The sequence below is a fragment of the Lytechinus variegatus genome, chromosome 12 (genome assembly GCF_018143015.1).
Source record: "Lytechinus variegatus isolate NC3 chromosome 12, Lvar_3.0, whole genome shotgun sequence".
NCBI classification, from domain to species: Eukaryota; Metazoa; Echinodermata; class Echinoidea; order Temnopleuroida; family Toxopneustidae; genus Lytechinus; species Lytechinus variegatus.
The window spans coordinates 8994768-9022362 of NC_054751.1; the positions used below are offsets into that span (position 1 = coordinate 8994768).

At 36.0% G+C, this 27595-nt stretch overlaps 1 protein-coding gene across 1 annotated transcript; it reads left to right on the forward strand.

The window, feature by feature from the left end:
- Window positions 1-2120: 2120 nt before the first annotated feature.
- LOC121425556 (protein FAM184A-like) lies at window positions 2121-27369 on the forward strand. Its single transcript, XM_041621639.1, has 16 exons — window positions 2121-2300; window positions 4173-5036; window positions 8074-8194; window positions 10971-11152; window positions 11683-11889; window positions 13202-13486; window positions 16095-16216; window positions 16995-17145; window positions 17766-17978; window positions 18501-18654; window positions 19452-19579; window positions 20041-20225; window positions 20404-20550; window positions 21147-21264; window positions 23594-23701; window positions 24246-27369. The coding sequence occupies exons 1-16, from the start codon at window positions 2163-2165 to the stop codon at window positions 24507-24509; spliced, it is 3387 nt and encodes a 1128-aa protein (XP_041477573.1). The 5' UTR covers window positions 2121-2162; the 3' UTR covers window positions 24510-27369.
- Window positions 27370-27595: the final 226 nt, after the last annotated feature.

The following is a 27595-nucleotide window of genomic DNA, read 5'->3' on the forward strand; positions in this document are numbered from 1 at the left end:
GAAACTGACGTCCAACTGAGTTCCCCTTGACCATAAATATGGCACTGCATACATTTCTATCAGACCTTAATTATCTAAGCTTTGACATGTATGAGCCTCCCGTAATGAGTTTAATGAGCCTATATAATGCAGTCTTATAAAAAAAAATAGATAGAACTGTATCATAAGTTTATACATGGTTACTCGGCCTACAGGTTAAAATCGTGTTTCATAATATCATAGGCATAGCCATGCATGTACCATATCTTTTTATGGCCTCTACTGGGCTAAGTGCCTAAGGGCGACCGCTCCGATGATTTATAAAGTAGTGAAAAAAGGAGGAAAATGAATAAGAAAATACGAAGATTGAGGAAGAGAAATAGCGAAAGAGAAGAATATAAAAACATGAAATAAAAAGGGGTCTAAGGTTCGATCCTAGCAGAATCTTCGTCGGAGGAAAAAAAACGTAGAAAATACCATAGGATTGTGATTTTTGTTTTTGCATGGTCAGCCCCCCCCCCCTCTGAAAACCGTTCCGCGGCCCTGCCTCCCCCTTTCAAAACAGTTCCACAGCCCCTGTGTTAGAATTAGGGAAGTCTGTAATAATCATAGAGATATATACTAATATCTCTATGGAATCATGCTAAAAACTGAACTCAAGCAGGCGCGGATCCAGGAGGGGGCCGAGCCGGCCCCGGCCCCCCCTATTTTTTGACAACCTGCAGAAAAAAGTGTACTCTTTACCTTGATAGAAACTACGAAAAACAGAAAGAAAAGTAAGAAAGAGGTATTTTACCCATGATGTGTAATTTACAGCCTCGTAACGACCGGCCCGACCGCGAAAGGATACCAAAAAAAAGGTGAGGGGAAGAATTGGAAAATATACTTTATATAAATTTTTTCGCTCGCGCTTCGCGCTCGCATTGCCTGTGTAATGAATCCCAATCAAGAGGGTTAAATGACACTAATATATAACCAATATTTATATATACAATATATCCAGTTCTGATATCAATTTACACAAATTTTTTTAGCTCGCACATCAAGCTTTCAGTATTTTGTTTGATTTACACAAATTATTAAATAATGTGTATCAAAATGTTCAGCTCGCGCTGCGCGCTCGCATTGTTTTATTTGTGAGAACCTATGCTCTTTGGAAATTCTTACCAAAATTTGTCAAAATGCTCCTTTATCATGTCAGTATATCAAAAAATTAAGCTCATGCTTCGCGCTCGCATTTAATTGTTTGAGACACACAGATTGTTTATTTAAATAAAAACGCGTTGTTCATTTTTTTCAGGTCGGAATATCAGAAATTTTGAACTCCCGCTTCGCACTCTCATTATTTAATTGGTGATACTTGTATCCTCTTCATTAATCACTAAAACAGTCCTAATTGAGTCACTTTTCACGTTACTATATTATAAAATTTCGGCTCGCGCTTCGCGCTGGCATTGTTTAGTTGGATAGTTATCTTTGTTCATGATTATAAAACTGCTCTGAATCTTCAGTTCTAAGGACATAAAGTATCAAAGATTTTTAGCTCGCGCTTCGCGCTCGCATTATTTATCAAGACCAAATGAGATACCTTATATTGTTTATAGCAATAAACACTAACATATACTTAAAACTTCAGTCTTTAGTTAGGAATACCCCCTGAAAAAAACAACACAAAAAAAGCCAGATTGTAGCGGCCAATCGAGAAAAATGTTGATCAAAATATTTTTCGGCCCCCCCCCCCCCCTATTGGCGAAAGCTGGATCCGCCCCTGTCAAGTTCAAATTTCAAAAATCTGTCGACTCGAGTAGTCGTTCCTGACGTTTGAGCTGAGCCAACTGAGCTCAGCTGGCGTTATCGCGTAGCAACAGTACACAACTGCGATCCGGCTAGAACTACTTTCAGGAAGCGAAACGAGATTATCCACTCCCCGCGAAAAAAAATTAGTTCCGCACACAATATGATATTAGTAATTTAGTATTATTTCAAGTAAAATAGATATTATCAATCAAAAGTGATAAATATCATACAATACATTCATCGACTTTTTGCTATCATAAACAATGAATAATATCAATGAGAAATAAACAATAATTTTAGAAGATAATTTACTTCAAGAAGTTTCAGGAAGATCCCTCCGCAAAAATTACGATCAAAATAAATCTGCGCAGCTAGCTCGGGGAATCATGGCGGCGAAGATGTCGCAAAATTTCTTCCAGCAACAAAATAAATATGGTGCTGGTCCATCAAATGGACCAGCACCTATTGATGTCAGCCCGGAACTTCATCTTAAAATGTCAAAGAAGATAGCACAGCTTACAAAGGTAAGTGATCATTTCAAGAAAGTGTTCAAGATCTACAAAAATGACCGCAGTGTGTCTGAATTTATGTAGTTGACGTTAAATTTGCTTTGGTCCCACTCACTGAGTTTGGTGTTAGATTCAGTTGGACATCATTCAGGTGCATCATTTTTTTTGTATTCATAATATGTTTTATAGTGTCAACAAAGACCAAGTACAAACAAAAATATCAAATCAAGCATAATTAAGAAATGGCATCGTTGTCATCACCACTTTACCAGAAAATAAAAGTAGAGCCTAGAGGAAAGAGTAAAAACCCAGTATAAAGGAAAGTCAATGGAATAATTTTTCTATGTCTATGAGATCTGACTAAAATAAAAAAAATTTGATTCTTGAATTTTATCAGTAAGTAAGCAGAGGCACTGGTCAGTAAATATGGATTGTACTGTCTCAGACTCAGTTTTCAAAGATTTATCCACCCGTCATGTGCTAGCTAGTGCACTTGTTCACTGCTACCACCCTGCCTGTGGGGAATCTACAGGTAGGACTATGGTATGCCAATATGTTGTAAAGAGCACACACTTTAAAAAGTCATTAAAATATCACTTTTGTGACTAAAATTACTAATTTCCATACAGTTGCAATTTATTTTTCATTAGTAACTTGGGAATAATTTTGTATTCACCAGAGCCTCTTGAATTTGAATTTTGGGCATATTTTTTTGTACGCCCTCTATTGGTGGAAAGTAATGTGGCAAGAAAATTTTCATTTTTTCATATCTATTTTTAATTAAGAAAAAAATAATTTAAAAAATCAAATTCAAATAAGAGTCAAGTTGTATGAATATTAGGTGTAATGGAAGCTTTCAGTGTAAAAAAAATCAAGCATTTGCCCCAAAGAAAAAGAGAAAATAAGCCAAAACATTGCCACCCTTATTTTGCCACACATGGAGATATAAGTGAGAACAAGGTTATATCATAACCTTGTTCATTGAACGAGTGAGCTAGTGGAGTAGTGCTGACATCAATTCAATCAAGTGTGCTAGTCAATCATAACTTAACATCAGGTTTCATCATTAGTGGCCGTCAAGATTATTATTGAAAGCCGGCAAGTCATGAAAAATAGACAATGAACTGGGGGGGGGGGAATGGAGGTTACTGAGCACTCTCAATCCCCATAATTGCCGTACATGTCCCGCAGGAGTAGCCAGGCGGCTTCTAGAGAGTAAAAATCATTTACTGACGTAAGGTTACTCTCAATTTGCCTGGAGAGTGGAGGCGAACTTTGGGAGTAAAAATCATAGTACTATCGTACCTTTACCCCCTAACGCCTGGCATGGGGATGTATAGGGTCCCACACACTGAAGGAAAAGGCAACTATACAAATGCACCAAACTGCTAGTTATGTTTAGAATCTGAGGTTAACACTTCTGTACATGGGTAAAAATATTGGTTGGCAACGTTTGGTAAAAAAATAGAACTTATGGTAGAAAAAAATCGCAGAAATGCGATGAAGAAATAAAAGTAGAAGAGAGTTTACTCACATTTGTTGTCATCGCCATGTTTGATCCATTGTTAATGCAACCTAGTTACGTGACGTGTATATAGGGCGGCAAAATCATGAGCGGTGCTAGATTAAAAAGTGCTAAAATGTCCCGCTTCAACCGCTGAAGTGAAAATACGGTTTCAGTTCAGTGGTTGAAGCGGGACAAAAGTGCTAAAATGTCCCGCTTCAACCACTGAACTGAAAACATATTTTTAGTTCCATTGTCTGTTGACAATGTCAACACAAAAAGTTGAACCAAAGCTACTTACAATTTATGTAATATTTTGTGTGCTGTTGCTTTATTTGCTCAAAAACATCAATGCAACTGCATATTGTTTGTTTGCATTCCAGGTTATCTATGCATTGAATACTAAAAATGATGAGCATGAGGCCATGGTCCAGAGTTTGAAAGAAAGTCATGAGGAAGAACTACAGCAACTGATGGGAGAGACCAAACAGAAGATTACAGTATACCAAAATAAACTTGGAAAAGAACTTGAGCTCCAACAGAGGGTCAACAAACTGGAAGCGGAAGCTTCCGATTTTGAGCGACAAAAGCGGGAAACGCAAGCGGAGTTCAGCGAATTTAAGAGAACCAGTGAGGTCAGAGAAGGAAATATACGAGCAGAACATTCACAAAAGTTACTGAGTCTGTCTCAGGATTTGTTGTCTGTGAAGAGGGATTTTGAAGATAGGTTAAGACAATTCGGGGATGTGAAAGAAAAACTGAACCAGGAAAAAGTTGCTGCTCTGGAACAGCTTCAGGCAAAACATAGGGAAGAAATAGAAGCAATCCACAAAGCTCATCAGGCGCAGCAATCTGGTGCTTCAAGTGAAGTTGCGGAACTCGTCAAACGGCATGAAGCTGAAGTGACAAGATTAAAACAGGACTGTGAAAGCCTGTCGTCGGATAAAGCTCACCTAATTGAGGACTATGAATCAAAGCTAGAAAAACTCAAAGCATTTCATGAGCGAGAGATAGCAGCTCTCCAGGATGGGGAGTCTCGTAAGCAAGAGCAGGAGTGGAAGGAGAAGGAGGAGGCATTGAAGAGAACATTTGCTCAGAAGGAGCACAATCTGAACACTAAGATACAGGAGCTTACTGCAGAGCTGGCTGTGTCAGATGAAGATCTATCAAAGTATAAAGATTTATTAAAGAAGGCAGAGGCTGCTCTGGATAGTCGAGAAGGAGATGCTAATAGTCTTACCCAACAGGTGAGTTTATCTTTTTTCTCTGTGTGATATATTTTTTGATACAATTTATGTATATTAATGGGGAATCCAATATGAATGGAAAGTTTTTCTAATACAAAAAGAAGAAAAGGAATCCCAACTTAGTTATTTGTTTGTGAGAAAAATCTTTATCATCATGATGAAACTGATAAAAAAATTATTACTTATTATTATTATTATTATTAGCAAAGTACACCTGAATTCGGTTTCTATGACTAAGCATTTCACTGAACATGTTTTATTGTAAAAAAAAAAGTGGTTAAAAAAGCATAGTGGTTTACCTCAACTTCATATTATTGAATAGAAAATAGGCAAATTTTTGCCTTTGAAGAATTGATTTCTGAATTTTCTCTGTCATCATGTCTCAAAGGGAGTTACATACAGTACATGTGTGTTTGAAGCAGAAATAAAAAAAAATACTGAGAAGAAAAGAGCTATAAAGACATTTAAAGACTCTTCATTATCTGTTGTGTCCATTGTGTACTTGACTCAAGTGCATTTGGCATAATATTTTCAAAACATTGGTGTTCAATGATGTGTTGGCTTAGAAACAAACCATGGTACCATTTGAATGCCAATAAATTCAAGGAGATATTTCACTGATTTTATATTTTTCGTAGGAAAAGACATAAAAATTTATTTCCTTATAATTTTTTCTGATACACCCATCATGATCGGAATGGTATGCTGCTGAGTTTTTTAAGCATTCACTAATGTACACCTACATGTAACACAGATTGGCTAATGCATGCTATTTTCACGAATGTGTGTAAACATTCCTCTTGATGATTGTATTGTAAAAACATTTAATCCAGGATTTTAAATTCCTTCCGAGATATAAATCAGTGCCCACCGGCTCCAAGTAAACTATTTTTTCAAATGTGTTATAGTGGATTGTAATTGCAGATGGAGAGATTTAATTCTTCACTAATCATGCATATAGCTGAAAATGGGGGATATATATCTTAAGACTAGCTAGACTTCAATGGGGTTGATGGAATGAAACCAATCTGCATTTAATAGTCCATGATCTGATCATAGATACATGTACATATCTAAAAATATGATAAAATGAAACTATTATTGTGAAGACTACAAATGCTCAGCCATAAAATGTGTACATGTAGTTATTTATTATCTGATTTTGATCTTGTGTATCCACTTTTTATAATTTTACAAACAGAATTCCTACATGTACACTTGATTTTCCCACATAATCCTTTGGCAGGGTAAAGCCTAAACAGATTGTAAATATTTGTCATAAAACACTTGTTTTTACATTTACATACCACTGTAAATCCAGTCACCCCAACAACAGACAGACCAAAGTCATTAATTCCATTGGTTGGTTTGGTTTCTGTTTTATAATGGACCTGGTTTAATATACGTGTCTGTAGCAAGCATGATACAGAGATGAACAGGGTCAGGAAGTTATGCAATCATACATACACTGAACATGTACATGTAGCATTGTTTTATATATATAGTTAAGATAGTGATTGAGGTAAAATTAACTTTTGTACATACATGTACATGTACTTAAAGTTGTTAGAAATTATGATTCTGCTCCAGAAAAAAAATGCTTGGGGAGGGGGGGGGGTGATACTCCACCACCAAATGTAAAAACTAGCCCATAATGGTTACAGAGAGCAGCTGCAAATGAGTTATATATACATGTAGAAAGTGAAGACAAGTGGACAAACAGCCCCTGTGCAAATTGCCATCTTCCCAGCTGCTCTGCTCTGAATTTCTGAAACATAGATAGGTGTACACTAAAAAAATTCTATAGATACTCTGACACTTGTATAAATCTCAGCTTGCATATTAACTGGATACTTTTAAGGTTTCGGAAGTCTTACAAATCCAGTTCTTATCCCTAATATTGTGCATTACCCTCCCTATTGTGAAAAAACCACCATTTTCCATTCACTCTTGTCATCTCAAGAAAGGAAAGAGAGACAAAAAGTCACAGCAATGTTTTCTTATTCCTGCTAAATACACACCTCTCTTTCAGCATTATGTATAGACATTTTCAATAGGTAGGGAGTGGAGAAATCCTCCTCTTTTTCTGCGTTACATAACAAGAGGTCTAAAATCCCAGCTTTCTATACAAAACCATGCAGTTCAATTCATTTGTTAAAAAAGAAGATTTGGTTGGTCAGTGCATGGTATCCCTATACAGGTATTTCAATATTGACTACTAGTATTTTTTTTGTCATGTAAATTCAACAGTAAAATGTGTACAGTACATGTTCTGTACTAGCACTGGCTTTTACAGATCATCAGATGAATGAGGGTGGGACTCCTGAAAATTCACAATGATGCATTCATAATTAATTTCAATACAGGCTTTGAATTACACCCCCCCAAAAAAAAAATACAGAAGAACAGTGATTTTGCACATACACATTAAGATTCCAGTAAAAGTAGTCCACTGTAACTATTTGAATTAAATTCCTTAACTTTAGGACAGAACATTTAGAGTGCACAATTCCTATGAAAATATGAAGTGAAACAGAAGTGGGAGTAAAATGTTTATTATTAGATATAATTAGCTGTGTATGAATATGGCAAATCAATGTTCTAATTTTCTCACATGATTTTGAAGATGTTTTATAAAAAAATGTGTCAATTTCAATTTATGTATTAAGGACAATATTCAGACAATCTCCCACATTCCTTCTTTACTCTGTGATATTTATGTCTTTTTATTTATCATTCATATTAAATTTAAAAAATGCTATCTCATAGAGCCTACTAGCCTATACATGTAGGTGCCTTTCGTACATGAAATGCTTGATTTCTCTGGGGTATTGGGTATTCAACAAAGAAAATGCAGTTCCTTCATATTCTAGCTTTGTAATGAACACTAGGAGATCCTTGGATTTATATTGAATTTGGAACAAGATATGTAGGCTATATTTTTATTTTTATGAATGATAAACATTTTTTTAATGTGAAATTGCCTGTTTCATATTAGAAAGAATATGATGTGAGGTTTGTTCTCTTCATTTTTTAGCTTCGTGATTCAAGGAAAGAAGCAAACAGTGCAATGACAAGATTAAAAGAGGTTGAAGGAGAATTAGCAGCGTCAAGGGAAAGATGCCAAGAACAAGCTGCAGATATGGTTAAAAAATCAAGTAAGTAATTTCACCTTGAAAGGGATAAATCAACACATAATTTAAGATTTTACTATCATCTCCCTGACACCTTGATTATTGAATTATAGTATGTGTTATATGTAAATTAATTCAATTTCAATTTATTTAATTCAAAATTAAAAACAATTACAAGGTAAAAATATATATAAATAAAATAGAATGTGGAGACAGCTAGGAAGAACATTGAAGTCTTATAAAATGCTGCCACCAATAATACAAACAATTAAAACCAAGTAATATACAAACAAAAGAAAAGAGAGCATATTTCAAATGAATAATAAAATGATACATATAAAATGAATTAAGCAGTTTACAAAACCTAACAAACCCTAAACAGATGTTGTTTGAAGGTTTGCATGGTGGCATGTACAATTGCTGATGTGGTTTACGGTACACCATGTGGAGTGTTATAGATGCAGTGGATAGAAGAAGAGAAGAAGTGGATAGGCGAGAAAGTGGAGAGGAGCCACCTAATCACCAACATCCGACACTGGAATACCAGAAGGGTCAGGGAAGCCATTGAGATACATCAACACAACACTGTGCCTCAAGACCCTGGCCTCCACATCAACAGCATCTGGCACCCAATCCTACGTCACCATCAAACTTCTAACCAATCCACAAACAACCAGCCGCCCACCGTCACTCCACCGAGCCCTCCTACCCAACACAGCAGTCTGATTGCATCACCAACTCAACCAGGGACTCCGCCGACACACACACCACCGCCACCGACACCTCGCTACAACCTCCGCCAACGACCCAACACCTCATCCGTACACCAGGCCACCCACTCACTCCCGCCGAAGCTCACCCGACGAGTCCGCCGACCAACACGCACAGAACGCCACCATTGATGTACACACCGCCGACACACACACACGCCGCCGTAACTCACGCCGCCGTCTACTCACCACGTCCGCATACGACGCCCACTCGTTTCCCGCCAAAACCGCCGACCCACACACAGAGCGCCACCTACGACGTCAGCCCGCCGTGACCGCCGGCCCAGAGCTTTCCCCCACGTCCGCATGCACGCCATAAGTACCGCCGCACGCCGAGCGAACACTCACTCCTGAAGACAGACAGTCAACCTGTCCGAAACGTCGAGTCTCTCTACTACTCATCATCTCTACTCGCCGACGCAAGCCAGCATCTCCTCATCAGCTCTACTACTCAAGCTGTTCTCACTCAACATTCCTTCTGGTTTACAGTCCTTTTCAGGACTATTCTCAAGAAAGAATACTCTATTCTCAAATCTCCACTTTCTCGCCTATCCACTTCTTCTCTTCTTCTATCCACTGCATCTATAACACTCCACATGGTGTACCGTAAACCACATCAGCAAACCCTAAACAGACATAACAAAAGACACAAAGATAAAAATGAGCCTGATAATTTACATGTCATTTTGTAATACTAGTAGTAGTTTCTTATAATTCTTTTTAAAGACATTTAACGAAGGGCTTAATTTCATTTCTTCTGACAGAGCATTCCAAATTTTTGGTCCTTTGTAAAAAAATGAATTTATGCCAACATTTGTTTTAAAAAGAGGTAAATAAAAATTTAACGGGTTTCGCATATCATGAGAAGTTATTTCAGAAATCAGAGTGAACTTATACATGAGAGATATAGGTACAACATTTTTAGATATTAAATACATTAAATAGCTGTATTTAAAATATTCAAATCGTATATATTCAACAATTTTAATTGGTGCACATGGTCACAAATATCATAATTTATTTTGTTTTAAATAGTAATTCGTATGTATTAAAGATAAATTCCAGTTTTGGTAACTATCTCAAAATGACTTTTTACAGAATCTAATATAATGACCACCCAAGTGTCTGTTTGTATGAATAAAAAAATATGTGCCAAAGGATTCTGGAAGAAATTGTGTAATTGCTGAGAAATAAGCAAAATAAGTGCGGATTCGGTCACTTCCGTCGGGTCTTTATTCCAGCAATATTAATACACTGTCCCACGTGTGCCTATCTGTGTTGGTGATCTTCAGTGTGATCATTTTTCAGCGTAGGTTTCAAGATTTCACAAAGTTCAGTTTATTATTGTACCAGATCTAGATCCTCGATGATATACTGACAATTAAGCCTGGTTTTACAGGCTTTCTCATGAAATCAGTGTTTACTGCAACTACTGGAATTTCTCTTTAAATCAAGAATGAAAATGGTGCACTTGATGTCAGAATGAACAATTCAGTTGTTTATTTGTACATGTTCCGACTAGTATGGTCTGCTATGATCTGCCTAGATACCCAACTGAAAAGAAACACAAACTGTCACAGTAATCAGAGAACATTTTGAATCATTTCCCTTCAATATATTATAATTTCTTTTTTGCAAAAGTAAATATGTAATAACTGGGAAATGATATGTCTGTTTTGCTATGTCACAGCACTATAATCTTTTTATGATTTAAGTACATTATTTAGAACATTGGTCTTTTCAAATGATGATAAAAATGTTAAATATTTCAACTCCAAACACCCATATTGTTATCTGAGCTAAAAGTGTTTATTAATTCAAAATTTTTGAAATATCTGTCAAATGTAAGTCAAAAACGGTAGGTCGGTTTGCTAATATTGTAGTACATTTAAAATTAGTCAACTTTACTTATAAATGGCAATGTATCAATCGTAAAAAAAATAATTAATTGTATATTTTTACTGTAAGTCTATGGCAAACCATGTATGGAAAGTTACGATCACTTGTCATTTCTCCTTTTAAATCCCCAGATCTTATAGGCACACTTGAAGCTACACAACTCAGCAATGCAGCCACAATTAAAGATATGGAGTCTGATCTATCAAGGTTACAGGACAAGGTGCAATGGTTAGAGAAGGAAAGAGCTTCCTTAGAATCTAGTAAACAATCACTTAATCAACAACAATCTAGTCAGCTCAAATCTCTGGAAAAGGTAACTTGCGTCTTTTAGTCTGTATTGGCATGAAATGAACCAAACAAGAATGTTAAAAAACACTTTTTTAAAGATGTAATTTATCTAAATTGATTTTTTTTTCATGTCATAACAAAATAATTGTTTTAAGATTTCAAACTTTTGTACTGCAAGACTGAGATGGTTATTACTTGGTGAATGAATTGGTAACAGGAACTTTAAAAATATGGGTTTCCCAAGTTAACTCACAGTTGATGAATGCTATGAAAATTTGGTGATAGGTACACAGAGGTTTTCTTTCACATTTGAAGATTTCCTACCAGTAACAACCAGTAACAATTGATGTGTTTCCAGAGCAAGCATAAGTTCTTTGAAGTGTATTCTATAAACCATAATTATTTATTCTGAAAAAAAATTGCAAAAATAAATGCCTGTTATTTCAGAATTCTAATTGTGCCATAAGAGTTTCCTCATTCTGCTGGTGAGACTCAGAAACATAGTTTTTCTTGTTGCAGCTGAATACAATTGTTCTCCTCGTTTCAATGTTTCAGGCTCTTGAGGACCTATCCATTGAGAAACAGGTACTGAAGGAGCGATATGAAAGTGCACTAGAGGGTGCCCAGACCAAGGGCCAAGAAGACCTGGCTAATCTTCAGAAGGACCATGATAGTAAGATGAACCAGGTCCTGAAGGCACACAAGGCTGAGCTGGAGAAACAACAGAAAGAGGCTGCTGCAGAGTTAGCTCGCTTAAAACAGGTACTCCAATGATTAGATCAAATTTGTGACTTGATAAATGAAAGGCTTAACCCTAAAAAGACTGGGGGGGGGGGGGCTGATTCAGCCCCCCTCGACATTTTTCGCGAGAAGTCTGCCGTGCAAAATTTTTTGCCAGCGTTGCTCGCTGACTTTTTACTTTCAAGTCTCGCGCAACTTTTGAGACCAAAATTGTGACCCCCGGGTACGCGGTTCCGAAATTACGCAACATTTCGTAAGTACATGCAGACCCAAAATTACTCAGAAACGTGAATTTGTGTACTAATTCAATGCAAATAGTGTTTTTAGCCAAAATTCAGAAATGTATCATTATTTTTCCTTTTACTGCTTAAACTTAATTAATTTTATCTTTTTTATGGTCAAAATAAAGTCCCCAACAATTTCCATTGAAAAAACAATGAAAAACAAAAAGTCGAAAAACAAAGAAATAAGAAATTTAGAAAACGATAGAATACATAAGAAAATAAATGTGATGTTGAAATTCTTTTAAAATAAATTTGATCAGATGCCTATCTAGAGTATGTGAAACAAAAATGAGCATTTCAGGGGTATTATTTTATTAATTAGAGCAAACTATGATTTTACGCATAAATTAGCATAATTAATGAGACATGAGATTTATTGCAGAATTTGATGTTATAGTTTTGTAGATAATGCCATGGGTAACGCGTGTGCCAATTTTCGTCGCGATCGCGCGATCGACGGCCGAGATCATAGCCCCCCCAGTCTTCTTAGGCGTCGAAATAGCCCAGTCTATTTAGGGTTAAGGGGCATTGCAAGAAACTTACGATCAGTTGCAGGTCCATGTTTGGTCCCCAATTTGATCACATGTCTTACAATTGTTGAAAATTTGTGATTGATTGCTGCTTCCTAAAACAAGGAGAGGAATCTGATTTGCTCCAGCTAAAATTGATCTATTACTTGTAAAATTACAACAGAATATTTGCAGTTGATTGCAAATATTTTTTAGCAACACCCTTTAGTCATTCCGAAGGAAATGTCAGTTAACTGAAAAGGAAGGTCTTCCATTGAAGTCGTTTTGAAATATGAAAGATATGAGAAATTATTATTTTAGCTCACAACAACAAATTGAACATCATCCCAAATACATGTAGATATTTATTTCATGCCAAGTTTAATGTCTGCAGACTAAAAACAGCTTTATGGCTGATAGCAGGGTTTGAAAAATAATAAAGAAGATAGATAGACCATACATTCACAGTTAGGATTAATAATTTATGAATACAGGCTAGGGAATTATAATAAATGTTATTTGTCAAAAATTATTCACCAGGAGCTTGAGAGAGAGCTGGAATCCACACAGGAGCGCCTCAGCAAGGAGCGAGACTCCCTCCAGACCCAGCTCAATCACCTGGAGGCGGAGCTTACCAACAAGCTCAAGCACGCAGAGGGAGAAGTGCGTCGGTTGGAGGGGATCCTCAATGACAATGAGAAGGGGCTGGGCTCCGCTAACAGCAGGATCAGCTCCCTCCAACAGACCAATGCTCGTCTCCTGGAGAACCTAGAGAAAGCACAGAAGGAAGGGAGGGAGACAGAGAGCCAAGCTTCAGCATTCAAGGTCAGTGATCTGTCTTAGCTGCTCTTAGTATAAACAAATTTTCCATAAACTGAGAGGTGACAATTTTCTTTGTAGTAGGTACATAGTATAATAATAATATAGGATTTGCATAGCGCACGTGTCCACCTTGCTAGGTGCTCAAGGCGCTCCTATATTACCCCGGCTAAGCTAGTCTATCGATTCTGGTGCACACAGCTTTTTGAGGAATTATTTCCTGCTGGTACCCATTTACCTCACCTGGGTTGAGTGCAGCACAATGTAGGTGAATTTCTTGCTGAAGGAAAACATGCCATGGCTCGGAATCGAACCCACGTCCTTCAGATTGAAAGACGAGAGTCTTAACCACTAGACCACAACGCCCCCTGGTCTGCTTGATTGTTCCTGTGTTGAAACTCATTGCCAGGATTAGACTAACAAGAATGATTGAGTTAAAAAAGAGATTTTGTAGGCATTATAGAATATACATACCCATACATGTATCTACCAAACAAGGTGCTGATGTTGTCCCAGCTCAGCCGGGCTAATTGTTACAGTACTCCCAGCTTTTAAGAAGATACTAGTACCCAAACATGTTGTACACCTCGATGCAGGGTGGCAAATATAGATTCACATCATGTAAAGGAACATATAGCAGGCCTCTACAAAAATTTTTTTCGTCACTTGCCCTGTTGGGCAAGTGATGAAAAAATTTGCTTGCCCGATAGAAAAAACTGCTTGCCCAATTTTTAAAATAATTTTTTCATTATGACGGCACTACTCTTATTTTTATTAAGGTATACAAAATAACAATTGAGAATCATGTCCAGTATAAAAGAACACACATTGAAAAGGATATTTTCAGCAACATAGGCCTGAGTCTTAACGTTTATTTTGGAGAAAAAAATCGATATTTTATGGGCATTTAAGGTTTTAAAAAACCCTTCAACAAAAGTTGCTAATATTTCATATTTTGCATCTTTAAATCCACGAAATGGCTACCTGCTTACCATATTTCCTTAGAATTGCTTTCATTTACCGTAGTTGGAAACTATAAAGAAAGCCAGTGAAAAGTGTTCAGCTCTTTATTGTTCAGCTCTTAATTAGTTGGAAACCATCTAGTCTTTACTTCATCATTTTATGATGTTGCACTCGGTCAATAATTTTTATCTACATGTTTTCACATGCTACTTTTTTTCTATTTTGAGGAATACCTGTTCACTTATTAATGAATTATTACTAACATTGTTTAATATTGTATGATTTTTAAGTAATTATTTTCACTATATGCTTAGAATCTTGGGTGTGTGTGTGTGTGTGGGTGTGTGCGTGTGTTTGTGTGGGTGTGACTGTGAGTTGAACTTTGATATAAATGAATTCAATATCTAATTTCTACTTCGCCTATTCCAGTACAATAACCTGTACTCGACCATGTAATAAAGGCCCACATACCCTAACTTTTCCTGAAGTTCTTTGAAAACGCAGACTTCTACGAAAATTGCATTTCTCTATGGGGGAGTCTAAATTTGGTGAGAATGTATTCATTAATAACTTAAATATACATGACAATGAAGAAATCATCAAACTTTATTGGAAGTTTTGAATAATATACCCGAAATGTAAACTCTGTCTGAAACAGAAAATCACCATATTAGAGGCCTTTACTGAGCGAATTGTCCCCCAGAGCTCTGGCAGAGAGACAGAGCTCAGACTGGCTAGCTAGTATGCGCACGTGCGTGAGCCTCCCGCCGGCCTTGTAAAATAGATGGAGCTTTGTTTGATGATTTATTGTCTGATATTTACCTAATCCCCTCAAAAAGGGAAACAAATGAATTTTAAGTTATAATTAACAAATACGGCAAGCTATTTTGGATATTAATAGGCCGTTTTGAAAAGCAAAGCCGAATGACAACTCACCAACGCGAGGTTACTCGACTCTGTGATTTATTTCCTGTGTAATTCTAATTCCTTTATCACAGAATTGTGATATCGGAAGGGGGAAAATGTGCATTAGAAATTGCACATGGTGGAAGTCATAATGGACCCCTATACTACATTCAACTGTTTCCCGGCCATTGCGTTGATTTTTTTCATACCTGGTACCATGTGTATGGAAATACGTGGTACAGTAAAAATAACGCAATTTCGGAATTTGAAACTGCGCTATTCGCTATTTTTTAAGGCTTATTCATGATTTTGAGTGTGGATTTTGGATGATTTATGGAAAAACGAGGTACAGTACAGAAAAAAAAGACGCAACAACCACTTTGAGAAGTGCTTGCCCGCACGTCATTTTCACTTGCCCCGGGCAAGCGGGCAAGCAGGTTTGTCGCGCCCTGCATATAGTGTTGGCGGGATCCACAATCCACTAACGAGTCCACTATATCATGACACCTTAAAAATTGTTGGATGTGCGTTTCGTTTTAAAAACTGACGAGTCCGAGTAAGCAATCAGACTTTGTTAATCTGTGCCAGTTGAACCCTCAAATTATTAGTATTATCACTTATTGGCCTTTTGGCTAAGATCATGTGTAGTATATAACTACTAATATATCTACCTATTTGTAATGTTCAATTGCTTGTAAACAATTTGTTACCTGGTCCTGTTGTTTTTGTTGTTATCATCCATCAGACGGAGCTTGAGAAGCTGAAGCACACTCATGCCACCAAGATGGCTGAATCTAGGGAAGAACTGAAGAACAAACTTGATAAGCTGTCTCATGATCTTGATACAAGGTGGACAGAAACCCTCAGGTAAGGTCATTTCTTTTAGAATCCCCCCCCCCCTCCCATCATGAATGCAATATGCACTCTGAGTGTACTGGAACCTGCACTGCCATACGGCATGATGCACTGAAGTTACCATATTTTAGTCAGTTTTACTGTGGGGGGCAGGGGACATCAAATAACCTTCTCTCTTCTGGCCCTCAGCAGAATTATGAAACGTGTAGTGTTATGTTCTTCAATTTGTATTCTTTTGTTTGTGATTATTTGTATTATTGCTATATATTTTCTGTATTATGAAATGTTAGACACAAGATGATTTTCATGTGACTTTTGTTTGACAATTAAATCGATCAATCTTTAATCGTTTTTGATATGATAGTTCAATATCACATGAAAAAAAATCCTGTGGCCCCAAGAATTTCTTACTTTTCAAGTAATACTTAGCAAATTCAGCACACTATTATTCTTTGGATGAAGATATGTAATGCATTCTTTGCTTTGCCATGGCCATGGATAATGTCATAAAAAAAAATGTTGATCAAACTTCCTTGAACAATGTTCATACAATTCATCACTCATATCCTTTTAAGGTATCAGAGACTTCATTGCCATGGTAACAGCTTATTGTAATTAATCATGATTTTGAGTGTTAAAGCTCATGAACTGAGACACAAGTGGGTGGAGGGTATTAAATACCTTTTGGTACTATTTTCTAGTTCGTGGTATCAATATGAAAAATAATATAGCCATAACATTACATTTTGTTTTCATCATAAATTGATATATATTTTTTTTAATCTTGTAGGAAAGAGTGTGAGAAACTTCGTAGTGAGCTGACAGAGCAGCATGATGAAGATAAACAAGCTGCTCTCAAACAGCTGACTAGTCTCAAGAACCAGGAGTTGGATGCAAGTAAACAAGGCTGGCAGAAAAAGATCACTGATCTCTTGCAAGAGGTATTATTCGTTTTCCAGGTGTCTATCATATATGAAGATTGTTGTAAAATCCTCAAATATCAGGGGATGTTTCATTTAATGTATTGTTATTGCCTTTACTCATTAATTGCTCTCAGGAAATCAGATGCCAAGATTTCAGAGGCTTATGACTCTTGTTTTTAAAGAATAATTCACTCGAGTCTTAATGAAGTACATATTCAGCACTGTTTAGTGTGTGGTTTCTTGTAGTTGAGGATTTTTTTCATCTGACAAATTTCTCCTTTGCCAAATTTGTTTTCAGACAAATCTTCTCTATGCCAATGACAAATGAAGATTTCAGTAGCTTATAACAACTATGTGTAATGGTCATTACCAAGACATGTGATGAAATGGTTTACAGTTTATTGTTTTCCCTTGCAGTTGGTGATTTTACTGTTAAATTTGCTCCAGCCAATAAGATGCCAGTATTTCCAGTAACTTAAAACAGCTGTCAGATATAGTTATTTGATGAAATGCATGACTGTTTATGATATATTCATTTGCAGTTGGCTATCTCCATGTACAGTAAACACTCATCCAGTTGAATTAATGGATTGTTTAGGTCGTAATCATTTCTTTTGTGACCTCCCTCGCTTGTTTAGATCTCCAGTCTAAAGGAGCGCTTGACCAACAAGTCAGAGCGGTCACTTGAGGAGATGGCTGCACTGCAGAGGAAAGCTGACCAGGAGATCAATCGTCTCAAGTTTGAGATGACCACCGCTAAGGAGAGCCATGCTAAGATTCTGAGTGACCTCCAGACTGCTCAGGACAAAGAGAGGTCAAGGATGCTAGAGGAACACAAGAAGGCACTAGAGGTAAGTGGTAATTGGTTTTACTAGTGATGCTAAGGTTTGGGGTTCATCGTCTGCTTTATCCTGAGAAGTACTGTTATGTTGAGAAAATATGTGATTGTTTTCTCATGGAGTTAATTGTAATGAACAAGATTGTCACTACATGTTTGTGTTTGTAGATCATATGTTCCAATCGATTCATGTAGGAAACGAATTCTCGCTCAATAATGAGCAAGAAAAGCTTGGTCATCTGCCATTAAACCAGACTTTTTCTAAGGCATAATGAACACATGTGCCCGTTTGTGCTTATCTGTGTAGGCAATTTTCACCTGGTTTCATTATATTTCAACATTTTGCTTGCTTAAACTATGGCATAACTTACAGTGATGCTATAACGATTCACCTTGATTTCTGTAAACTTTGTCTTAAAATTGTTCTCAGTGCCACTACTCAAGTTTGCCACAATCTCTCAAATAACCACGCATCCATTATTAAAGAAATTGATGTGGTATTTGTAGTTAAACCAGAGTTTGTGTTATCTTTTAGGAGTTGGAGGAGAACCTAAAGAATGCGCAGAAGTCAGCAGTGGACTCAGAGCAGAAAGCTCGTCTGGATGAGATTCAGAGACTCAAGGCTGAGATGGACCAAACCCGACTCAGTGAACTTGACATGCAAGCCACAGAACACAGAAAAACAATAGGTAATTAAAAACTTCTATGTTCAAATCTCGTCAGTGAATGTATGCTCTTCTCAAACCATGTCACAATAGATGCCATGCAATTAGTACTGGATATTAAAATACAAGTCCACCCCAACAAAAATTTGAATGGAAAAAAAGAAAAATCCAACAAGCAAAACACTGAAAATTTCCTCAAAATCGGATGTAAAATAAGAAAGTTGTGACATTTTAAAGCTTTGCTTAATTTCACAAAGCACATCCTGGTCGGTATGCAAATTGGCAGACTGATGACTTCATCCACTCACGATTTCTTTTGTATTTTATTATATGAAATATGAAATATTCTAATTTTCTCCTTCTTGTCTCCCTGAACATGTGAAATTACCGTTATTTTAACAGTTTAAGGTTAAGTTAAGTGGGTCCTTATTGTCAAATTTTAAAAAATTGAAATATTGTATTATTCAAACAATAAAAAACAAAAGAAATATTGAGTGATGGACATCATTGACTGTCTCATTAGCATATCGCTGAGTTGTGCATATCACTGTTTTGTGAAAAATAAGCGAAACTTAAAAATGTCATAACTTTCTTATTTTACATCCGATTTCAATGAAATTTGCAGCGTTATGTTTGTTTGAATTTTCTCTATCGATTTAAATCAACAATTTTCTGGGGTGGACTTAACCTTTAAATAAACTCCATTGAAAATGCCTGGTCTTATAATTGTCATTACTGTCTGTATAGTAGTAAGTACATGTAGTAGTTGTTGATATTGTTGTGATCATGATCTATTTGTTTTTGTTCATGTAACGTTACAGAGAAGCTGAGACTTGAGATGACCCATCGACAGTCAGCTGAGTTAGATCAACTGACCAGAGCTCATCGTACTCAGATGTCTGCCGCTAAGATGGAGCTTGATAGAGCTATTGAACTCAAACAGAGACAGGTAAGTGTGGGGTTCTAGCAGATCCAAGATTTAATAAAAGGGCTGATGAGTTGAGACAATGTCAGAATGCATTAACTGGGCAATGTGATGTGCACTTGAAATCCTGCAGATATTTTTAAAAAGGACATTTGTTTCGACGTCAGCTTACTCGCGTATAACTTGACACTTCAATTTATTTTTATTGTAGAATAGTCCATGTAATGACTTTTCCCCAGAATTATTGTATTAATCACCTATAATATTTTGAAATTTGGGAAATTACTCTTTTTGTTGTCCTCATATTATATCATACTTGCAATTTTACAGTTAGCCTTTGAATTAAGAATGTTCCTCCCTAATTATTTTGCCTCCAAATCATATCAAAGAATTACAATGTTATGAAATAGTGGCTTTTAACTCTTTTGTTGGTTGTATATCAGCATTTTTCTTTCCACTCATGTTTATTAATATGCCTTTCCTAGGAACGTGACTTTGAGATGCGCAACCAGGACTTGAAGGAAGACATCCAGCAGCGAGACCGTCATCTTGACAGCAAGGAAGGTCAGATCCGTGATCTAAAGACGCAGCTAGAGAAAGTCAGAAAGGAGATTGATTTCAAGATTCAGGAAGTCCAGAAGATCAAATCAGAAGCTGTTGCTCATTTGAGGTAAGATAATAACTTGTATTTTTTTTTTGGGGGGGGGTCAATCCTCTTTCAACTAAGGAGATACAGAGATGCCAATTGTTAGTTCTAGCTCTATTTGTTTGTTTTGATGTATAAATATTCCGGCCATTTTACTATCTTATTTGACTGTTTTATTTTTATGTTTTGATGTTTTTACCAGGAAACGGGAGCAGGCTCTTCTGAAGACTCACCAGGACAATCTGGACAAAGCAGCTGCTGAACACCTGAGAGAGACGCAGTCGATGCTTTCAGAGTTCAACAAAGCACAGGATCTGCTCAAAGACAAGATCTCTGCTCTCCAGATCATGTGAGTTTTCTTTCATCTGTTGGTCTGTTCCTTCTGCAGATCGTATGCTTTCTTCTTGATAGGACATACTGATAGGACATACTAGGACATGCTATCACTTCCAAAGCGATTGGGAGGTTATCAAATTTTCTGGAACAATGTTGAGGAAGATATTTACATACTTGATTTACTTGGATGATAAATATCAGCTTATAAGCCCATCTTGACAATCACAGTAGTATTTATGAAGCTGAGATGATATATTTGAGATGATGGTAATTCCATCATTATTCGAGCTGACATTTAAAGATATTAATAGATGGTGCTTGATAACGTTAGGAATTAATAATTTTAAAAAGGTGTTTTTATGTGAATTATACTTCATACTGTGAGCAGTAAAGTAGACAGAGTGTAGACTTCTCTTAGTTTTTCGATTTACAAAAATATAAATCTTTTATTTATTTCTTTTGCATTGTCTGAATTTGTGCTTTTAAGATTGTAACCAAACTCTGCAATGGCTTTCAGATTTTTTTTTATAACATGAAATATATGTGAATGACATATAGAGAGAAATATATTTCCAATCAGATGTTGGATCTTGATGATTGTTCTTTTAGGCTTGAGGAAGCAGAAGAGAGATATCAATCCCGGAGCTCTAGACCTGAAGATATCCAACAGATAGCCAGGCTCAAGGACATGATAGCAGAGAAGGAACAAGCTGTCAAGAAACTCATTGTAAGTTTGAATATTTCTCACATTTCTTGTAATTCTTTCCTATATTTCTATCCCCATTCAGTTTTTGAGATGACATATTTATCACACTCTCTTCCTCAAGTTTGCATCCTTCTTACATCCTTCATATTTCTTCTTTCAATTCCTTGTTTTATGATGTCTGAAAGGGTAGGGGTATACAATCTTGGGTTGCATAATGTTTTTAAAAATACATTTTTTTTAAACCACCTGAATGTGTTACCAATTCAGGTACCAAAATGATTGTTTACCTTTCTATTTAATCCATGAAATAAAAACTGAGACAACTGAAAATGTTCATTATGGCAATTTTCCGAGTAGACAAAGTGCATTGTGGATTGATGAATGAATAAAAATCTTCACATGACAGGGTAGTGTGTAGGTGCTTTTTTTTTGGGGGGGGGCATACATAATTTTTTAAGGGGGGCAACTACAGATTTTATGCAAATAATATGTTGATACAACAACCTAATATTTACTCAAATATATAATAAATATTGTAGCTTGTTCTTTTTAATCTTATTAAGTGTTGCTTTGAACAATAGAGTACATATGTTTCTCTCAAGAAAATGTGAAAGAATATAATCATTGTTAAGGCTGAAAGTAAACATTGGTACACATTTTGGTTTTCCTTGTAATGTTTCATAGCCTTTTGCTGAGGAGATGACGTCGTCATTAAAAAGGCAAGCCTTCCAAATCTACCTAAGATTGCATAACCTTTTAAAACACTATTGTACCTGAATCCTAACAATATGTATAACATATATGCCCATATAATAACATGTGAATAGAATAGATTGATGACAATATTCTATCTGTAGATTTGATATCAAATAATTATGAATGAATTGTCTGCATCTATTTTGGATTTCCGAGCCGATGTCCTGTATAGATTTGCTGAAGCATAAGCTGAATAGTATTAGTCAAATGATTTAATTTCATTTCACCAATAGTATTATGTATATTTCTAGATTTTAAACTTTTAATATGACAAGTTAAGTACCTGCAGATATCACCTTTATCAAAGAAATTTAGTAGACCGATAATCTAACAAGAACGTAGTATCTGTCAACCTTTCAACGCAAATTTCATGTCCTTGAACACACATCATTTCTGCAAAGAAAATGAAAAACTGTTGAGATGACTTGTATGTTGCATAATTTTACTTGCATGCCATTGAATATATAATCTTTAGTGACTCTAGTCCAAGTCAATTTATACTCAAATGGGTATTCTATTTTAACTTTGATTTGTGTATCAGGTATATTATGATTAATCAACATGATAATCATATTTGAATTATTAACTAATATAATCTGACCTTGCCTTTCTAGCATATCTGTAGAATTGAAATAGCTAAAAATGAGAGTAATGTAGCAGGACACCATTTAAATGGAAATAATAGTTGGGTAGGGGAGTCTTTTTTGTAGAATAATCTATTTGTCTGGGGTTGTGGCTGGTTCTATTTATTGATTATATCATAATGTTTGTATAGGATGAATTTGAAATTAAAGAAAACAGAAAATCTGCGATGTTTGAAATGTTTTCCTTGCATATAAAAAGTAAACTTGGCCTTGAGATGCAGCCTGTGGCTGTCAATTTAGAGTTGTCTGGAAAAATGAAGGCCTATAAAGAACAAGGTTGTATTGTCTATACTATACTGTAGTCATCATTTTTGAAATGGCAGCATCATTACAAGATAAAATATAACCCACCCTTGCAATATTTACGAATTGAAAAATTTGACATTGTATTTGGTTAGAATTTGCTCACTTGATATTTTGTTAAGTGCAAAGGGAATGTCTGTTTACAGTGTATTTAACCAATGAAATCTGATTGCCATTGAGAAGCTACTGTCTTTTCTTGGATGCAAAGCGAATGACACATGTACAATGTCACAGTACAGAATAAAAAGTGGAAATTAATTTCTTATAACTAATCAACTTCTATAAAAAAAAACAAAAAAACTTCGCATTGAATTTCCTGTTGACACACAAAAAAGTTGATTGAGGAAGATTGTGTTTCCACTTTAGCTGATTGGTATTGAAATGACAGGGAATCTAGGGCTTCATAAAACTTGTTGAATATCAAATTTGCACTAACAGTTAAAAGCTACTGAAATCATTCAATTTGATTGGCTGATAGTAAAACTTGTTCTTTGAAATAGCACCTATGAACATCCACCATTCATTTGTTAAGCCATGCGTAACTTTACAGCTTTGTGAAACTGCTCCTAATAAATATAACAGTATCACAGGTCCTATGGATTGCTATGAATCTTTAACTTCATTTGCTATCATTCTTCTCATTTCAGGATGACAAACGGTTCTTCCAAATGGAACTCATCAACAGAGAGACCAATTTCAACAAAGTTTTCAACGCTAACCCAAACATTGGAGTTCTGAATCCACTTTCCACCAAGGTGAGCCAAGTGAAATGGGGTTCTTTCCTGGGCCCTATGACATAACAAATACAAGCCTTTTGCATACCATGTACAAAAATTTATAATAAATCTGAGATGGCCAATTTGATGCGTTGTAGCAGCGCAGACAACATATGTGCCAATAAGAGGTGCCATGGATTGCAGAGCTGTTGCAATGTGTATGCTGGCCTGCGATGGCATTGCACTGAGAAGCGATTGACAATTTATTGAATTCGAATCTCAGGGCAATTGCGTCCCATAGTGATGCGCTGGGCTTGAAGTTTGAAAATATCCAAGAATTGTTGAGAAAATGTATATTTTTTCTGTCATTAAAATCCTGGTACTAAGTTCATCACACACTTTTTATTTTCCAATCTCCTCTTAATAAAGCTTCTGACAAGATAATTTCTTTTAGTTCATGAATCATATTCCAAGAAGTTGATGGGAATCTATACATGTATATCATTTTTCATTTTTCCCTTGCCTTAATAGCCCTATGTAGTTATTAACTAATTTTTTCATTTAATAAATTTCTTTACTGCAGAAAAAGAGAGGCAGTGTTCCTGACGACTCTGCCTCCCAGCGCTACGTCAGCGCCCCTAACCTGAACCTGACGGGTGGCAGTACCAAGAACTTTGGTGTTAGTGGAACATCTTCCGGTGGTAGCAGTCCAGGGTCCAACGCCCGTCTTGACCCCCTTCCTGATTCACCTATCCATGACTTCCAGCTCAATCCAAAGAGACCGCTTCAGGACGGTGGCTTGTATCCACCCAGACCACCGCGCACAAAGAAGTTTATCAACACGTGATAAAACATGGCTAGGGGTGTGTTCAGACAGTCAGAATCACAAGCCTGTTTCATGAAGGATCATACCAGAGATGTGCATGGACTAATTTCCTCTGAGCCAATCAGATACTAGGATTTGCCTGTGTCTAGGGATGCATTCAAACAATTGGAATCCCAACCCTTTGGAGTGTTTCATCAAGCACCTTGTCAGTGATTTTGACTGACAAATTTCCTCTAAGCCAATCAGATACCAGGATTTGCCTGTGTCTAGGGATGCATTCAAACAATTGGAATCCCAACCCTTTGGAGTGTTTCATCTAGCATCATGTCAGTGATTTTGACTGACAAATTTGCTCTGAGCCAATCAGATGCTAGGATTTGCCTGTGTCTAGGGATGCATTCAAACAATTGGAATCCCAACCCTTTGGAGTGTTTCATCAAGCATCTTGTCAGTGATTTTGACTGACAAATTTGCTCTGAGCCAATCAGATGCTAGGATTTCAGTAGCTGATAACAAATAGTCGGTTAAGGTCACTTGATTTGTTTCATGAAATACCCTCCTAATTCACAATTGAAAAAAAAATGCAAACACAAAACTTGGTTACTGCAGGATAGTGTTCAAGTGATTTTTATCATCTGTGATTCTCCATCATTTTAAGTCGAGCATCCATGTCTAATCCAATCTGGGAGCCAGCCTATTTTGTACAATCATGATTGGCATTGCTGTTGCATTTAAGTGATCTTGACATGCTGAGGTCCTGCAGAATCACATTTCAAAATGCTCTGTTTTCAGCATTTGTAGTTGTGTTTTGAAAGATGTTATTTTCATGACTTGAATGCAACCATGGTCTGAACTCGGCATCCTAAAACATGTTCCTTTGGTAAAAATGTTTGTTGACCGCAGCCTACGAATAGTATCAGTTACTGTGTCTGTCCACCAATGATGCTTGAAAGGAATTTGTTGACATATAGTACCAATACAGTCCAAAATGTGTCGAACTTGAATAAACATGTACTAAAGAAAGGTTTGAAAGTTACTATACAGGTTTGACTTTTTTGTACAGGTATAGAATCGTGCTGGGTATGGAGTTTGGATTTAAAAAAAAATTTTTTAGCAGCATATTCATTATCTCCCTACTCACCTTAAGAGTTCAGAGCCATTTAGTTCATTGCATATCGGTCCAATTTCCAGACACTTCCACATCGATATGCCAAAGCCAATTTCGGCTTTTGTTAATTTTGTATGTGTTGCTATTCCGTCCATTCATCGTTTGGTTTAATACCAAATTGGACTAAGACTACCAAAGCTTTTACTTTTTTCGGGAGGGAGGGGGGCATTTCAGTGTTTTTGATAACATGAAAATGTGATGTTAAATTGTTAAAAATTGCAGCCCAAATTTTGAAAATTTTGTGGAAATCGGTTCATGGGGGATCCAATATTTGGCTACATTAATACATACTTTACCGTAGTTCCATTAAAATTGATGTATACTGGACTGATTCCAAACAGCTATTAAACTGGGGCCCCATTTCACAAAACTTTTTATGTAGACAGTTTCTATAACAAGTTTACTATCGGCCAATCACATTTAATCATTTCAGTAGCTTTAAACTGTTATTGCAAATTTGTCATTATGACATGTTTTCAGAAAAGGGCCCCGGGCCAGGTCACATTGATCTTGATGGGGTCAATTAGGTATCCATATGGCAATTAACTACACAATATGTACACACTGCTCGATATACTTGCTTGCATAAATGGACATCTACATAAGTGGCTTTGTGAACAAGCTCATATTATCATCTGTTTAAGCAATTTTTGAGCAAATTTCGCTCAAACAAATGTCACATGTGTTTGAAATTCAGGACTTAACAGCCATTCCAGCATATAAAATAGAGTTGTTTATATATTTTTTTTTGTCAAAAGTGCTAGCCCTTGCTTCCTAGAAATGTTTAGGTATACCAAAGAGCGTAGAGGTGGCTTTTAATTACTAATAATCATTTGATGAAATTAATTATCGGGTCTTTTTTGTACCAACAAAATAAGGTAGTATAGCATGAGAAAATTAAGCATGAAGAATGTGGTATTCTATAGGTCATTTATTTATGAACTCAAGGGAAGGGAGAGATGGTATTTTATACTTGTAAAGAACTAAAAATTCTAAGATTGGTTTGATTGAGGTTATTATATTAGTGGGCGTGAATAAGTGTTTCAAGTATTCTTTAAAGACATCATCTACTATGGGATAATGAAAAAGAAGCCCAAAACCCAAGAAGATGCGTACTGTTTGGTTTAATAATTGGTATAATTGAAATCCAATATTTGGGTATTGATGTTATGTGAAAAAAAATTCAATGTACTGTCAGCTTATCCCACCAATGCCTCTAGTACTATGATTTAATTTTTATTAATGATTTGTGTATTTTCCTGAATGTGTATTCAATCTCATTGAATTCTAAGTACTTCCAATGTTTCCATTAAATTTCCATTTGCATGGCAAGAATTGCAAAAATTCAATGACCAAAGACATTATTAGACATTTATTAATTGACTGAGGCTTTGAACTGGATTTACATATTTATTTTATGAGAAAAAAATATATTTCATAAGGTGTGTATTCTACAAATATATTAGCTCCAGATATAATTCATTAATATCCGTCCGTTTATGAATGTCACTGTTAAATCTCACATTGCTTATGTTTTGGTATATTGAACATTTATCTTGTTTTATTACATGTTTTTATTAATTTCTGAAGCCATGTGACACAGTGCTCTAATGATAAAGCACACATAATATACAACAAAACATTAATTTTTGCAAGAATCATTTAGCCACGTGCCTGAACACTGGTGCCTGTTGCATTTTCAGATTTCTGTAATTGACATGATTTATGTAATCTTTATTTATTAATTATATCAATGTTAATATTGTGTACATATGTAAATAATAGTATATATAACTAAGGCTTATTGATATCCACCTTGAGTATATTCCATCCATTTGTTTTCTATTTGTCTATTCTCTCCACTGTCATTTCTGTTTCTTCTGTCTTTCTATCTCTCTCTCGCCAATTTCATGCAAAATACTTACTATATAAATATAAT

What these genes read in the sequence shown, in the direction of transcription:
- LOC121425556 (XM_041621639.1), top strand. Translation starts at nt 2,163, where the DNA reads ATGGCGGCGAAGATGTCGCAAAATTTCTTCCAGCAACAAAATAAATAT. An exon ending in GCCAAGCTTCAGCATTCAAG is followed by an intron (nt 13,487 to 16,094) that starts GTCAGTGATCTG and finishes ATCATCCATCAG; the next exon opens with ACGGAGCTTGAGAAGCTGAA. An exon ending in ATCTCTGCTCTCCAGATCAT is followed by an intron (nt 20,551 to 21,146) that starts GTGAGTTTTCTT and finishes TTGTTCTTTTAG; the next exon opens with GCTTGAGGAAGCAGAAGAGA.